The 16,097-nt window shown below is 51.8% G+C and overlaps 2 protein-coding genes across 3 annotated transcripts; one reads left to right on the top strand and one right to left on the bottom strand.

Moving 5' to 3' along the window:
- Positions 1-822: 822 nt before the first annotated feature.
- KBTBD13 (kelch repeat and BTB domain containing 13) lies at positions 823-2,652 on the top strand. Its single transcript, XM_027879201.1, has one exon. It carries the CDS (start codon positions 846-848, stop codon positions 2,226-2,228), a length of 1,383 nt encoding a protein of 460 aa, XP_027735002.1. The 5' UTR covers positions 823-845; the 3' UTR covers positions 2,229-2,652.
- A 1,039-nt stretch (positions 2,653-3,691) lies between these two features.
- Positions 3,692-16,060, bottom strand: UBAP1L (ubiquitin associated protein 1 like). Of its 2 annotated transcripts, none has more exons than XM_027879203.1 (6): positions 15,111-16,060; positions 12,558-12,712; positions 10,545-11,267; positions 9,429-9,638; positions 6,910-7,011; positions 3,692-6,019 (listed from the first exon to the last, which is right to left on the bottom strand). In XM_027879203.1, exons 1-6 carry the CDS (start codon positions 15,124-15,126, stop codon positions 5,885-5,887), a joined length of 1,341 nt encoding a protein of 446 aa, XP_027735004.1. In that variant the 5' UTR covers positions 15,127-16,060; the 3' UTR covers positions 3,692-5,884. The 2 variants fall into 2 exon arrangements, with proteins under 2 accessions (XP_027735004.1, XP_027735005.1); XM_027879204.1 differs by having other exon boundaries at positions 12,558-12,709; positions 15,111-16,002.
- Positions 16,061-16,097: the final 37 nt, after the last annotated feature.

Genomic DNA, 16,097 nt, shown 5'->3' with positions numbered 1-16,097 from the left:
GTGAATGGCACACAAAGGAGCAACGTGCCACAAATGACACTTTTCTTCACTGCCAACCTCTGTGTCAGTCACAGGGGTTTATCTCTGCCCACAGCTGAGCGTCACAGAGAGCAGGTGAGCCCTGAGGCCAGAGGGGAGTTTTTTGCTGAAAAAGGGTCACTGCACTTCCTTTTCCTCACCATGAGATCCCCAGGTGAAGCACAGCCTGGCTTATGGCTCCTTGTCCCTGGGCTGGATGCTGCCTGGGTTGCTGATGCCTCTTCCCTGGGGAGGGTCACTAAGGAAGGTCTCTCCCTCCTGTGGCAGCCAAGTCCCTTTCCTCCCACAGCCAGGCTGGATGGCACCAAGGTTTGCTGATGTTTTTTACCTCCCTGTGGCCATAAACTCCACTTTTTAAGGGACAATAAAATAAAATACTGAGATAACGTGCTCTTCCCAGCTGTGCAGATCTGTTGCCCCCCCCGCAACCCCCCGGGATGGAAACCATCTCTTTAGGGCATTGCAATGAGGGTGCCCAAGAGTGGGGAGAACAAAACTAGTTTCCCAGGAGCAGCCAGGCCCACTCCATGGGATGATCCGGGTACCTCTGCCGTGCCCAGCCTGGCCGGTGGCGCCGGAGCCCTGCCTGAGTTTGGGTGGGCAGCTGAGCCCGGCGGATGCCTTTGAAGGGCCCCGGTCACGAGCTCGGCTATCTTTAGCCCAAGGTATTTATGTTACAAGGCCACCGGGCAGCGCAGCAAAGGCATCAAAGGGTGGAGGAGGCAGGAGGGGGCTGTGCTGGGACACGGCACAGAGGGGCATCGGCTGCTCCCCCACCCTTGAGAGCTGCTGACCCCTGGGAGAGGATGACCCCAGAGGAGGAAGGCTCTGGGGCAGGGCCCCCACAGCGGGTGCGTATCCGGGTGGAGGAGCAGTCGTTCTGTGTGGAGAAGACCCTGCTGGTGGAGAGCAGTGAGTACTTCCGTGCCCTCTTCCGCTCGGGCATGAGGGAGAGCACGCAGGAGGAGATCGGGCTGGGGGAGCTGAGTGCGGCCGGGTTCCTCGCCATGCTGCGGGTGCTGGAGGGCGAGAGGCCCATCCTTGGCAGTGAGGAGACCCTCCAGGCAGTGGAGTGTGCTGCCTTCCTGCAGGTGAAGCCCTTGGCTAAGTACTTGATCCACTCCATCAACTCCGACAACTGCATCCTGCTGTACCAAGCTGCTGCCATATTCGGTCTCCTGGATCTCTTCCACTGCGCCGCTCTCTATATCAGGGACAGCTACGCCGAGCTGGAGGAGTACCTGGACTGCCTCTCTGATGACCTGCTGGCCTACGTGGAAGCCCTCCTGCCCAGCACCTTTGTGGCAGTGGGAGCCCACACACCCACCTTCGAGTTCTTGGAGGACCTGTCCAGGACCATCTGCTACCTGGACGAGGAGACCAACACGTGGAGGACCCTCTCCTGCCTGCCACTGAGCGCCAGCACGTTCCTAGCCGGAATGGCAACCATGGATAACAAGATCTACATCGTGGGTGGCGTCTACGGGGCCAACAAGCAGGTGGTGGAGAGTAGCTTCTGCTACGACGCTGACGCCAACGCCTGGAGCGAGTTCCCCAGCCCTCACCAGCTACGCTACGATGTCAGGCTGGTGGGCCACGAGGGCTTCCTCTACGCCATCGGGGGGGAGTACGAGAAGATCTCACTCAAGTCCGTGGAGAGGTACGACGTGGCCTCCAGCACTTGGACGTTCGTCTCTGACCTGCCACAGCCCAGCACGGCGGCGCCCTGTGCCCAAGCCCTGGGGCAGATCTTCGTTTGCCTGTGGCAGCCACTGGACACCACCGTCATCTACGAGTATGAGACGCAGCGGGACGAGTGGCTCCCCGTCACCGAGCTCAAGCGGCACCAGAGCTACGGGCACTGCATGGTGGCCCACCGTGACAACCTCTACGTCATGCGCAACGGCCCCTACGACGACTTCTTGCGCTGTGTCATCGACTGCTTCAACCTGACGTCGCGGCAGTGGACGGCCCTGCCCGGGCAGTTCTTGAACAGCAAGGGAGCCCTGTTCACTGCTGTTGTCAGGGGGGACACCATCTACACCGTCAACAAGATGCTGACGCTCCTCTACTCCGTGGAAGAGGAGACCTGGAAGAAGAAGAAGGAGCGGGCAGGTTTCCCACGCAGTGGCTCCCTGCAGACCTTCCTCCTGCGGCTGCCGAGACGTGACCATGAGATTGCGACGTAGGTGGTCCCCCATCCCATGTCAGGGTGCTCTCCTTGCATGTGGCTCTGCACTTGTTGCTCCCCTGGGCTCCTCTCCTCCTCCGTGGAGCTGGGCTCAGGTCCAGGGATGCCTCATGTTGGACCCTGGAGGTGACACTAGACCTGCCTGAGGGGAAGGGACTGCAGGCAGTTGCTGCTGCCCCTGCCTGCCCTGCATGGGTGCAAAGTCCTGCCAGATGTGGGCTCATGAGCCAAATGTGTCCGGGGCTTTGTGGCTTCTGCAGAGGACAGGTACCAGAGAGGTACAAACAGGGGGGGTATTTATTCTGACTACACTCTGAGGGCATGCAGGACCCCACCTCCTCTCTGCCCTGATGGGATATTTATTATATCCCAGAATTAAAAGGAAAGCTATAGAAAAGCTTCTCATTACTGAGTTTTCATTACCCTTGGGTTTGGTTTCCCCCCACCTCCCCCTTCTGAAGGATAATACCTCCTAGCAGAGATTCACGTCAGGACTCACTGCTGCCCCTGAATGCTTTTTCAGCTGCGGTTCCGTTTCAGAGCTGTACGTAGGAGTGTGGTTCCCACACAGCCCTCTGCTCCCCTGGGATATCTCTGTGGCCACAGCAGGGTCCTGGGAGGAGGAGGGGAGATGAGGGGTCAAGGAAAGCAGCTCCTGGGCATCAGGTGCTTAATGCACTGAGGGTTTTCTGGGACCTGGGAACCATTCATCATCCCCCCGAGACCCAAAGGGGTGGCAAGTGCTGGCTCTTGTCAGGGTCTTTTGAGGACATGGCAGAGCTTGGAAGCACAGAGGGTACAAAAAGGGAAGGAGCAGCACCATTGCATGGTGATGCCAGGCCTGCAGAGCTCCAAAGCCAGAGGAGCTGTTCCCAAGAGATCCCACTGCCTGGAGTGGAAGGTTGCTGACCCTGAGCACCAGCTCTGGGGATGGCTGGAGAGCACAGAACTCCCCTGTGTGACCACATCGCTGGGGGACAGGGCAGCAGCAAACCCAGACTGTGGTCAGCTGGTCTCCCACCCGTGGGCCAGGCTTTGGGCTGCCTGTGCCGTCCCAGCCGGGATGGAGCGGAAGGGAATACCAGCCAGGATGCCTCAAATACCTCCGTGCTGACCCTCGCCAAGTTCTCAGCACTTTCAAAACAGTTCCCTCATTTGAGAATAAACCCACTCAATGCAACCACAAACCAAAACAAACCAGAAAACCCCAACTCGCACCCATGGCCAGATGGATGGGCCTTGTCCTCATTTGTCCCCTGCCACTGGGCCAGGCCACCACTCTGCTGTCACCTGTGATGGGACTGCAGCCTGTGGAGGTGCAGGGGAGGCAGAGGTCACCAAGGGACCTCCCCCACCTCTGCACCATGGGCAGCATGAGATGAATTGTGTTGGTGTCCCCGGGAGGACGTTACAGGAACCCATCGTGTCAAATCCTCATCCCCCTCCCAGATAAAGCCAATAAACATTTCAAGTTGTCTTCTCCTAACTGAGAGCAGCATATGGAAACATGCTGCTTTAAAACCATTTCAGGTTGAACAAACAGCTTAAACCTCCGTTAAAATAAAGTTAAAATAATTCTGTTAGTAAAATATTTGTGTTGGGCTCCTGTGGCCAACCCTGGACTGCTGAACTTGGCAGGCTCTCCCCTTCCCTCCAGCTCCAGCACCAAGTGATACAACCTCCTCCCCACCTCCACGGGGGGGTTTTTTTTGACAGTTCAGGTGTTTACAAAGATATTTGTTGAGAAAATGCAAAAGATTTTAAGTGCAGCACTTGGGGGAACGCGCAGGTCTTGGCAGGTTGTTGAGTATGGTATGGATAACCCAAGAGAGGAGTCATTTGTTGCATCCATCAATCCAGACCACGACACAGAGAGTAATTTTAGGTGCAAAGGGAGCACAAAAGATACAGCTCTTACCTCTGCAAGAAACGATGAGCCAGGATCAAGGAGGCTCCTCTAAGGAGGGTGAGAGGCTGCTCAGGCTTTGTGGGCACAATGCTGCCAACGTGCTTCCCTCCACCAGAATTCAGCTCTCGACCTCAGCACCTTCATCTTCCCCTCTCCATCCTCGGGGGTTTGTTCCGCCAAAGATCACAGTTCCAGGCGACACGCTCGTCCTGATCACAGTTTAACCTTTTTCAAGTTTCTTTTTTTAAGGTGACATCATCTTGGCAAGAGGGGGACGTAAGGAAAAGCTGTCTGTGGAACGGACTTGCCTTATAAGGGCCGCATCAAAAATAAAAGCTTGTATAACCAAGGGAAAGCTGGAGCAAAAACAGGGCTGGGAGCTCCAGGAAGAGCCCGTGAGCTCCTCAGGAATATCTCCCTTGGTCACACAAGGTACCACACTTTCTGTTTCAGTGCCATTAATGAAGGGCAGGAATAAAGCTTCCTTGGGAATGGGATGGGTCAAGTCCCCCAAAACTTGGATGCCAAGTTTCCTAGTGCATCCAGGCAAGAATGAGGACAGCTATGGAGAGCTGTACCTTCCTGTTGGTGTCTGGCACCCACCTCGAGATCCAGGGAGAAGGGACACAGTGTTTTACCTCAGTGGCAGTATGCTGGACTGGGAGATTATTTGGAAGGATACAATGGAAAAATGGTACTAATGCAACTAACGAAGGATTTTCTCTGCTGGGTTGTGCCAGTTGGCATCCTGACAGGAAAAGACACAAACACATTGCAGAAGAACCACCCCCCTCCAAGCATCTTTACTCAAAGAAGTTACATCTGTATCTAATTCACAGGAAAATAACATACTTTATGTGAAAACACTGTCCACTGTTCCATTGCCAAGGCAAGACACACATCCCATCCTCTGTCCTTCAGTTAGATACAGAAATTCCCCTGAGCATCCAGATGTTCCTGATGCTGACTTTCATGCTTAACTTCATTTGGAGCCACTGGTGTCACAGTTTAGGGAAGCATCCCCTGAATTTTCCTGATTTGGGCAGAGCATGAGGGCAGTGAGCAATTCCATGTCTCTCTGTTCTGATTTCAGGAAGTTCCCTGAAGACAAACCCTTAACACCACCATTTTTCATTCAACCTCATGTACTTCAGAGAAAGGACAGCCTGTTTTCTTTCCTTACCCTCATGGAATTGTGTGTTTTCTCACATTTCTGGTTTAAAAGGAGAAGCTAATGTGATCAAACTGGATTTCAATTACAATATTCAACCATGACTGAGTCAGCTGAGACTCTTACCAAGCCAGGACCAACACATGTTCCTGCAGAAACCTTCAGATTTTAAGAAAACAATTTCTTCTGATGATTTATATAATCTCTTAAGAATCCACATTTGACTGTAGCTGAAAACACGACACCCCATCACCCCAGGTGGAGGGAGAACACTGTGGTCTGGGTTTTGCAAAAATCTAAGCCGAAGGCGGTCTGGATCTTATTTCATCTAAATCTGAACAGCTGAGATGATCAGGGTGGGGACGTGTGGGTGAGGAGATAAATATTCCTCCTATGAAGTCGGTGCCTGAATGATAAACACTCTTATGATGGATGTCCATAAAATGAGTTGAGACACCAAGGCAGAGCTGTGAAGGTCTGGTTGCTTCCAGGAGTGGGGATGGAGCAGCAGAACCACCCGAGGGCTTTTGGTCCAGTCTGGAGAGGGGAAGCTGTGATGGGTCCAGGGTGCTGCTCAGTGGGTTTTCATCACAAGCTCTTCCAGCGCCCTCTCCCTCTGATTCCCACAAAGCAAAAGAACTTCTTTGATCTCATTTTGCTGGAAACCCATATCGTTAAACTGGGCCAACAGATGCAAGAATTCAGCTGCCTGGAGGAAGAAGGAAGACAGGGGGATGATGTTATCATGGATGGATCCATCGTGGGGTTGCAGCAGAAGCAGTGCTGCGGGAAAAGGCTGCAGCCAAACGCCCTGGCTGGGTTGTGTCACAGCCAAAGGGCACCACAACAGCAGCCTGAGGACACACATACCCCTGGTAGCATTTAAACTTCTTAAATAAGAAATATTTAATAAAGTCAGCCTCCAGCTTCGCTTACTCCTTATAAAGTTTGTAACGATTCCATGCAGTGTTTGTCTGCATTATAAAGAGAGCAGGGAGAGGCAGTGAGCACAAGCTGGAATTCATCTGTCCTGCTTCCCCCCTTGCTCAGGCTGGGCCCCAGTGCCATGACATCACCCAGAGCCGTGTCCTCAATAAATAAACCTTCCCTGACACCGAGACCTGGGCACCCCCCGCTGTCACTGCCCTAACAAGCGGTGACACGACAATCCTACGGGCTGTTGGCATTCCAGCAAACACTGCCAGCCCAGACTTCAAGCAGTTCCACTTCCCCAGGCTCTTCACTACCCAGGAGGAGCCTGATGATGGAGACTAATGGCCAGTGTGCCACCAGTTTTTCTCCCTGGAGGGGAGCTGGGAGAGAGGGAACAAGAGCAGGTGTTGGTGGGCTTGGGATGGGATTCCCTGCACAGTGACTGAACGAGCATCATGCTGCACAACGGGGTGAGAGGATGGATGGAAAAGGGGATGGAGCAGGTGTCCTTCCCCAGAGGGTCCTCACAGGGGTCCTGCTGGTGGCAGGGCAGTGGGTCTGATCCTCATGAGAGGCAGTGGAAGTGGAGGGAAGGGTGCAGCCCGCTGGAAAAGCGAGCCCGGAGGACACAGCACAAAGGGCTGGGCTGTGCCATCCCACTCTGACCTTTTTCTCCGAGTACTGGAACATTTCCATGGCCTCCTCCACCTGCCCTTCCTCGTAGCCCTGCTTCAGCAGCCGGTCACAGGCACCCAGGTAGCTCACGAACTGCAGAGGAAGACAACCAGGTTAATCCAGCCTCACAGGCACAGGGAGCGAGGGCAAACACACCACAGGGAGGACATCAGCAACCACCATCCTGCTGGTTCCCATCTGATGCTCAGCCATGGTGGTCTGTCTGTCCACAGGATTCCCAGAGGGAGATGACATTTCAGTCCCCCTCACCCTCCCAGGGTGGGAATGGGAACGAGGCAGAGGGGGGGATGAGGAGCAAACCAAACATCTGAACCTCTGAGATCCAGAGCAATGGCCTCCAGGCTGTGGGTGAGGCAGAGCCTGTCCCAGTGGGATGTCCACCCTCAGCTGACCCCACATCCCTTTGATGCTCCAGGGTTCAGGCACCCCTGGGTTTGCTCCAGGGTCCGAGCGCAAAACCCACCCCAGGGGAGACCCGTGTGCTGCCATTACTGAAAGTAAACAGTTATTTTTGGCTTTCCTCGTTGTTCTTGGAGTGCTGACAGCACAATTCCCAGCAGCATCTTTTAAATACTGCAAGAATCACTCACTGTCCAAAAACATATGGGACAGACAATAATAAATGAGCTATACAATAGCAGGGGGAATAAAAGCATCCCACGGGTCTCCCCAGAGCTGTGCCATCTTCATCCAAGGAGAAACTGATTCATATCTTCCCCAGATCCACCAGTGCACAGACCTCCACCCTCCCCAGCACCGTCGTAGCCAAGGAGAAGGACTGAGTAAAAGACCACAAAACACATGAAAAAGGCAAAAAAGTCCCTCAGATGTTGAGCTGATCTTGTTTGGCTGAACAGCAGATTTTTAGAAATGTCAGCCTTAAGGAGCAGCTCAGTAACTCAGGAAGGAGACAGTCAGTGGTCATTGGCATTGCTAACCTGATTCTGGTTTACCCCTTGGCCATGACATCCTACATGATGAACCTCTGGCACGCTGGGGCAACTAACCCTGCCTGAGCCTTTCAGAGAGGTTCTCCCACCACAACTGAGAAGGCATTGCCTCTTTAAGGCCACAAACTTGCCTTCCCTACCAAGGTGGGCTTTGCCAGTTTTGAGTTGACAGTGCAAAGAAGCTGAGCAATTTTTGCCCACCATCTGGTACTACAATCAATCCTCAGAGCTGAAGCTGTTGTCATCACACACTGAAACCCTGCGTGACACAGCAAGCAGTGAAGAGCACCCACAGCTCTTCTTTTTAACTTCAGTTGGAACATATTTTGCAGGAAGGTTTAGCCTAATTTGGTAGTTTTGTACTTGTAAGTGATGCACAAAAGGTCAGGCCTTACATTTTATCTTGGCTGCATTGGGCATAAATGGGAAAGATGGAATCTGCTGGTGAAGCAGGCACAGGATATAAGGTAGACCTTGTATTTTGGTGCAGGAATCTCTTCTCCAAGGGGATGGGGGCTGCCCTCTGTCCATCTGGATGAAACCTCCATGAACTGAAGACACAAAGCTTCCCTTCCCACCTCGGCTCTCCTGCAACACCAGTGAGGTCTGGGGGGCTGGTCCAGCGGGGGTGACTCAGGAGAGAGCCGGGAGCTGCAGGATGACTCAGCCCCAGAGCAGCTCCACGGGTGGGAGCTGGCCCACGCAGCACAGGCAGCTCCCAGGGGAATGGGAAGGAGACTGGCACCTGGCACAGGCTGCTTGGCACTGCTCCTGCTCATGCCTCTGCCGGGGTCTGCTCCCGCTCCCTGGCACAGCAGCTTCATGGACATCCCTCTTGCCGAGTTTCATTTAAGCCCCTTCTCTCTCTGCAAGAGCTGCTTGGGTAATTTAGCCCTAAAATCCTCTGCTGGGATGGGTAGGTTCAGCCCCAAGCTTGTCAAAGGAACCAGAAGCATCAGCATCCCTCATGTCATGGATGCTCCAAGACCCCATTAGACCATTGTGGGATTCATCTGCACAAGCAGAGATCTCAGGAATGTGGATGCAGCACTGCAGGCAAGGATGTACTCAAGGATGTACCCTGTTGCAATGCTTGCACAGATTCCCTGCTTGTTGTAAGGCAGGGAAGTTGTGTTTTGGAGAGAGCCCAACCAAATCTTTGAGGTACACGTACAGTCCCACTCTGACAGGATAAGCCACGGTAATCATTACACAAATCCAGCAGCTGGGAAAAAAATGATGTGCAAAAAGCTTCCATATATGGGGGCAGAATTTGTACCTCAGAAGGACATGAAGCTCCACACAACAGATTGAGCAGATAACGAAACCAGCCGTGATTACGCGCTGAAAAGCCGAGGGCGACTCACTGCTATTTTACTCCAGCAAAAGTGTGATCTCATGGAAAAGCCTGTCAGCTGCAGTCTGACACCCAAGTGGGAGAGCCAAGGCCATCAGAAATCCACCCCGAACAAGAAAGCCATCCCTTTCTCCAGGAGAATCAAGGTCTCCTTTACCAAAGGTTTCCCCAGCTCCACCAACCTGACTTAAGCTTTGCCTTCCCGTCTTCTGGAGGGTGAGGATGGCTTTGTGCGGGGCGTAGCCCAGGGCCACGACGGGCTCGATGAGGTCTCGCTCCTCTTGGCTCAGCGCCGAGAGCAGGTCAGCCGAGGAATCCGGCTGGGATCTGACGGAGCTGAGGGGTCTCCCGGGCGTGCAGGTAGGAGGGAGGCAGGTGTAGGGGCTGAGGGACTGCAAGGGAAAAACAGAAGAGGGTCTTATTGCTCCAGCTCACGGGATGATGTCAAACAGCCAGGCTGAAGCAACGCTTTTGGACACCGGCAGTTACCTTGCTCTCTCCAGAAGAGGAAAATTCCCATACATGGAACATCCAATGGGCATCAAAGGAGACTGGATTTAATTAAATCCAGGCTCAGCTATAGATACAGATCAGATCAAAGAGTACTCAGGCTGGGTGATGTACAAATACACATGGGCATTTAATCTTTCCTTAATTACCCCACGTCTAATACAACTGCCTATAAATAACCTGGTCATTGATGTGTCCCATGGTTTTAATTGCAGGCTTTCAGTAATTCATCTCCTAAAATCTCTCAAGTAGCTGGATGAGATGTGATTTCTTAAAAAAAAAAGGTGCAATTCAGATTCAAGGTGACAGAGTGATATTTACTCCAGCATGTCACATCCCTCTTTCACCAATGATTTGTATTTTTAGTAGGACTATGAAGTCCAAAGTTTCCTAGAAAAGACACGATGGCTGTAAAGGAGCATTTCCCCTATAAACCCCAACTATATCTGTAAAAGGGGGGTAATAGAGAAAAAAGAGGGAAAAAATCCTGTTATTTCATTCTTTTTTTTTTTTTAAGTGTTTCAGTTGATAATCAAGTAAGACCTTGCTTGTTGGGAAAAGCAGGGGTGTTTTGATTAGGACAGAGCAAGTAAACATGCAGAAACCCAGAGGAAAAAAGAAACCCTGCCTTCACTTCTTATGAAAACCCATCAGTAATTTCTGATGGGTCAAGTGTTCCTGAAATCCCATTTCGAATCCATTTTGCTGCCCAGTCTCTGGCAAATGAGACCAACTCAACACCCTCCACCTCCCTCCTCTCTCAGCACCAAGCAAAGGCAGCAGCTCACCGGCATTGTGGGTTTGTGCCGCTTGATGGGGGGGATCGTGGAAGGAGGAGTTGGCACCAAAGTGGGTGCCAGCTGGGACACGTCCTGGGCTGGTCCGTACTTGACACCGCGGTTGGTGCCGGGGCACTGTGGGAGCAGCCGTGGCACCGGGTTCCCCTTGCCCCCCGAGGCAGCTCTGTTCAGAGGATGCACCAGAGCAGCCAGCTTCCTCCTGGCTGCCTCCAGCTCATTCTTCATGTTGTTAAATATCACCATGGACCTTCTCTGCCTGCTGGGGTCCGGGCTGGCCAGGCTGTTGACGTTGTTCTCCGGTGAGGGCTCCAGCAAGCCAGGCGACGTCTTCGGCCGGGTCTGGTAAAAGCTGAGACGTGAGGCCACACTTCTGCCAGAGCTTCTCCTCCTGGAGAGGAGCTTTTCATCCCTGTCGCTCTCCTCCAGGGAGGTCGAGGAGTACTCGTCGTCCGAGCAGTCGCCCTCCTCCGAGTGCCAGGTGTCGCTCTCGTTGTCGTGGCAGTGGGAGGTGTCGGCGGCGCTCATGCTGATGGAGCGCCGCACCGCCGTGTCCCGCGCCCGGCCCCCGTAGCTGTCGGCGGGGTCCACCAGCAGCAGCCAGCACGGCGGGGCCGTGGGGACCACCTCGGAGGTGACCCGGTGCCGGCAGGTTTGCTGCTGAGAGGCCACCTCGACCCAGTAGAGCACTTTCCTTTCCAGGGAGAAGTCGTGCTGTGGAAGAGCGAGAGGCAGCTGGTGAGGACACCTGGGACCAGCCCACATGGCACCGAGCAAACCACGCACTTAAGGGCTGCAGCCTTCCCATATCAGCCAGCTCCTGCTTCCCTGATCATCAGGGCTGGCTGTAGGATTGGGCCGTGCCAGCCTCATCCTTGTAGGGAATTCCCAAATTTACACTTGATAAAAGTCCCCCTATGAAGTTATTACTATTGTGAGTTGTACCTATAATTCTTTCGAGAAGTGTTTTATGCTCAGAGGTGGTTTTGTGTCACTTTGGCTGCTGTGGAAGGTGGGAGGGTGCAGACAGGGGAGATGGGCATCCCAATTTTAGGCAGCTGCAGGGAGGCACTGCCTCCAGCCACAGGCTGCCCCCAGGGTGGTGGCAGAGTTTGTTTGTGGCTCTCGTCAGTGGCACTTGGCAGAGCCACTTCAGGCACGGGGGCTCTGGAGCCACCAAGGAGGGAGATGCCACCTCGGGCAGCAGCAGGACCAGCCAAGGGAGTCTCTGGTGGCGCCAGGGCCTCGGCTGGTCCCCAAACAGAGTTGTCATTTCCACATAGCCTGTCTTAAAATATAAGCTTGTTTGTGACTGAAATCTGAGGATTTTCCTGGAACAAACAAGCCTTGCCCGTCCCAGAGCTCTCCAAACAAGGTCTCCTCTGGACAGGCAGGCAAGTACATTCACAGCCCAGGAATGCTGTTTTTACTGCTCCTGCCACTTGGGTCATCTGTGGACCCAAATCAGCCTCCCTGAGGAAAACATCCCCACATCCCTCCAGAAGGATCAGCCTGAAGTAGCAGCACGATCTTGCTTGGCCTTGGCGGGAAGCATCAGTGCACCCCAACTAGGGAGAAATACAGGATACTTTATATACATATATATAAAATTTTTTATGTATATATAAATATGTGTATGTATATAAAAATTTACATACATATATAAATGGTGCATATGCTGTCAGCACAGGTAATGTTGCCTGCTTATATCTGTTAAATTTATTGATATTTAATAAATATTATTAATAAATGAGACAGTGATAGTTCCAAAGTAGAGCAGAAGTTTGTCCTTCTATCCCGGGAAGACCCAAGCCTCCTGCTTGGGACAGGATTTTTAAAAAGCAACTCCTTCCTCACTCCCACCCCATCACAAATCATCCTCTCCTCCCAATACCGCTGCAAACCAGCCAAGTAAGAGGAGATCAATTAGGATGTGCCCCTTCTCCCCTAAGAAAAAGAGAGCACTCTGAGCATCCCCCAGCAGTGCTCTGGGTGTGGACTCACCAGGGTGCTCATGAGGATGTCGGTGCAGTCGGGGACCTCGATGTCCGGGGCGCTGATTAAGGGGATTTCTCCCTCCGAGTCCCCATCGAGGCTCAGGGCCATCCGGAAGGGAATTTCATCCAGGTAGTTCATCACTGCCGCTTGATTTCTTGCTGTTGGAGGAAGGAGGAAACAGAACTTTAAAAAGCAGGATTAGCACTTCTTAAGTTGGGTGGAAGGAGAGGAAGATGAGCTTTTTCAAGAGCCAGCCAAGTAAAAACCACTGTGTGCAATGCCCAGACGGACAAAATCTTATTTACTGACACTGGGAAGATTTGTCTGAACTAACCTTTGCTATTCTCATCTTGAGCCAGCAGGACCTGACCAAGCTTACAGCTTTCTTTGGCAGAGATCCTGAGCGTTTTTCCCCTCCAATTCCGCCTCCATGCATGCCCTGCTGCTTCCCATCCCTCCCTCTGCTGCCCTTTGCATGATCCCTTCCCCAAGCTGGGGACACACTGAGCACTTTTTCCAGTTACACAAGGAGAAACCACAGCCAGGAAGGACACCTTGCAGGTCTCCTCTCCCTGTGTAAGCTGTGGTGACAGAGCTCATGCACACAGCCATGTGCTGCTAAGCCATCCCACGGAGCACCCTGAGGGGGCTGGGTGAGGACATCCCCTCTGGCACCACAGCAGCTTAGCAGAAGCCAGGCCAGCAGGCTGGTGCATCAGGCAAACTTCAGTTAGGGGCATGTCAAACAAGCCATCTGAAGGCCAGATTAGCTTTTAGGAACCATCTGTTCATTTTAAGTGTGGTGATGGTTTTAGAGCAGGACTGCAGGGGAGAGAAAAACTTCTGATGAATCGGGAATGATGGCACAGAAAATATTACTGCAATAACATCACCATCAGCTCTCTATGGATGTCTCAATTTAGTAAAAACCCTCTACTGATGCATGAAGCCTCGAGCTTCCCAGTGATGACAGCATGCAAAATTACTTCTTTTACAGATTATCAACTGTTAAGAGTTGGTGGCCACTCTCCCCATGAGTTCTGTACCCACAGCCTGTGTCTGCTCCTCCCAAAGTCCTCAGCAGTCATCTTCAGGGCACACAATAAATACTTGTGTGACATCCCCTGCTCAAGACACACTGCAAGTATGTGTGTGACATCCCTAAGTGCTTCTCCCGATTATTTTTTCCTTTAAAAACAAACAGCTTCTTTGACAATGAGGATAAACACCCCACAAAAAGGAAACATGCAGATGAATGCACACAAGGATGAAAAAACTGCGTGTTTAATGCAACAATAAGAGTCTATAATGGGAAATAGGATTTAAAGTAGTTTCTTACATTGGCAGAGGACTAACAAATCGTTTCCAGACTACAAACAGACACAAGTGACACACACAATCACTCATTGCAACTCAGCTGGTCATTACAGGATGACACCAGGGTTGTCCCTTGCCTGCTTACGCCAGGAGTCTTTAATACCTCTGCCCAAGCAGAGCCCCTAACGAGCTTTGTGCTCCTGCACATGTCCTGCCACTGACACACCACACAGGCAACGTGTGGGGAGCCCTCACAGAGCCAGACCATCTGCTCCAGCCTAAGAGGGCTCAGCCTAAGGGACAATCCACGTCAGCAGGGACAAAGGCAACACGTGAAGTGACCTGTACCTTCCCCCAGCTTTCTGCGGCTCCAAGCACAGCCCCTCTGTGCAAGGGGGATGGACCCTCTCTACAGCTTATGCTGTAAACTGGCTCTTCCCTCTGTACAAGGTGCAAAGGAAAGTTGTGTCTCGGCATCTGCCACCCAGAATGGCTTCACTTGGGTTCAAATGCCACTTTAAGGGACGGGGATGAAGAAAATGTGAAGAGGTGACGGTACCTGCTGTATTTCCCTGCAGAAATACTGTGTTTTAAGACAGGCTCCCACAAGTGTTAATTCCCAAAGCCACAGCTTAGAAAACAAGAAATCCTTTGGGGTGGGTGTGATGACAAGAAAACCGCTACTAGGTAAGAATAAAAGATGGCCAGTTCTAAACACCAACTCACACCACAAGGCAACTCCTAGAAGGGCTCTGAGCTTGTGCCCCACACCAGCCCTGCCTGCTTGCACACCACAGACATTGGCCAGTGCAGGAACCAGCTCACATCAGGAAGAGGATGCCCCTTAACAACATGAACTGCACCGGGATGGGCAGAGGAGCAGGATGCAAAGGAGCCTCGGAAACACATAGCCAACCCTTATCTTCTTCTGGACTACAGTAATTTTTTAAAACTTAGAGATAATAGGAAATACTGTACTCAGACAAATCTGACTTTTCAATCTGAAGGCAAAAAGTTTTAAGAATACTCTGTTTTCATGTATTTTATGAGTTGAGATTTTAAACATTCCTCTGTTCCCCACTGGAGATATAAAACATTCTAACGCAGACATTGCTAGACAAGAACAAATACACAAAACCAACCACAGAAAGTTTGAGGGATGGAAATACAACTATAGGTGGATCGTCCCCTGGCGTTTTCGAGCCCTGTGTTTATTTATTAACAAGATGAAGTTATCCTTACCGTCAGATGAACTCATGGAGCTCTCCTCGCAAGGCAGGGAGAACAGGGCTGCTGCTCCACTGCCTGCTTATCTACTGCTCAGCTCTTTAAATTCCTGCAGTGTCAGACAAGCAGCTGACTTGGACAGTTTTAAGATAATCATAGCTTAAGTGGTTGGCTTGTCCCTCGGACGCACTGACGGGATAAGGAGCCTAATTGTTTAAGCAGAGCATCCTCCGGTCACTAAGCTTCCTCAGCTGGAAGTGCTGGGGCTGTATTGTTTTTATGCAATTGTTTTTATTTTTACATTTGAACTTGGGCATTTCCATCAGGCAAGACTCCCAAGGATCTGACTCAGCCTTGGGTCTGGAGCACCGAGAGGCTGGAAGCGACAGGGGGAATCAGAACCCCACCTCCAGAGGGCTTCCTGGTGATCTGTACTTTGCGGTGCTGCAGATGAGCAAGAACTGCAAACTTCTGCACTCCCATTAATTCTGTTAAAAACCACTAATTTTGTGTGCTCTTACAAACAGAAACCAGTGCAAAGCTTCAGCCAATAAACTATTAACACATCACATAAGGCCCAGGTGTGGAATTTAGGCCATGACGTCGCCTCCTCCATGGATGACGCGCTGTTGTGACGCCGGGAGGAAAAGCACTGGAGAGATTAACTCGATTCCCACTCACTGGGGCTAAGCAAGAATCAGGTCTGCAGTCTGGAAAGGTGCCATGACCATCTGCGTTGCCCAGAAAAGCCCCCAGTCCATATGGCCCATCAGTGCCACAAGCAAACTGTCCAGAACACGGACGGCTTTGACATCAGATGCCTCTGTCACCTTGGAGGAGGGAGAAGTTCCTTCACACAAACCTTTTCCCAGCAATCCTCTCCATGTTGGAGTCGTATTTGATGCCAAGTATTCAAACAAATCTCTCCCTCGGAGTAAAAATGCTTCAAACGAAAAAAAAAAAATAAAAATCCATTTTTCTCTATTCATTCTGTACAAAAAA

This window comes from Empidonax traillii, unplaced genomic scaffold (assembly GCF_003031625.1).
Source record: "Empidonax traillii isolate 1590-97213 ecotype Southwest subspecies unplaced genomic scaffold, ASM303162v1 scaffold52:size1600334, whole genome shotgun sequence".
In the NCBI taxonomy this organism is placed as follows: domain Eukaryota; kingdom Metazoa; phylum Chordata; class Aves; order Passeriformes; family Tyrannidae; genus Empidonax; species Empidonax traillii.
The sequence above is the reverse complement of the archived record's forward strand: the minus strand, read 5'-3'. Positions and strand labels throughout refer to the sequence as shown.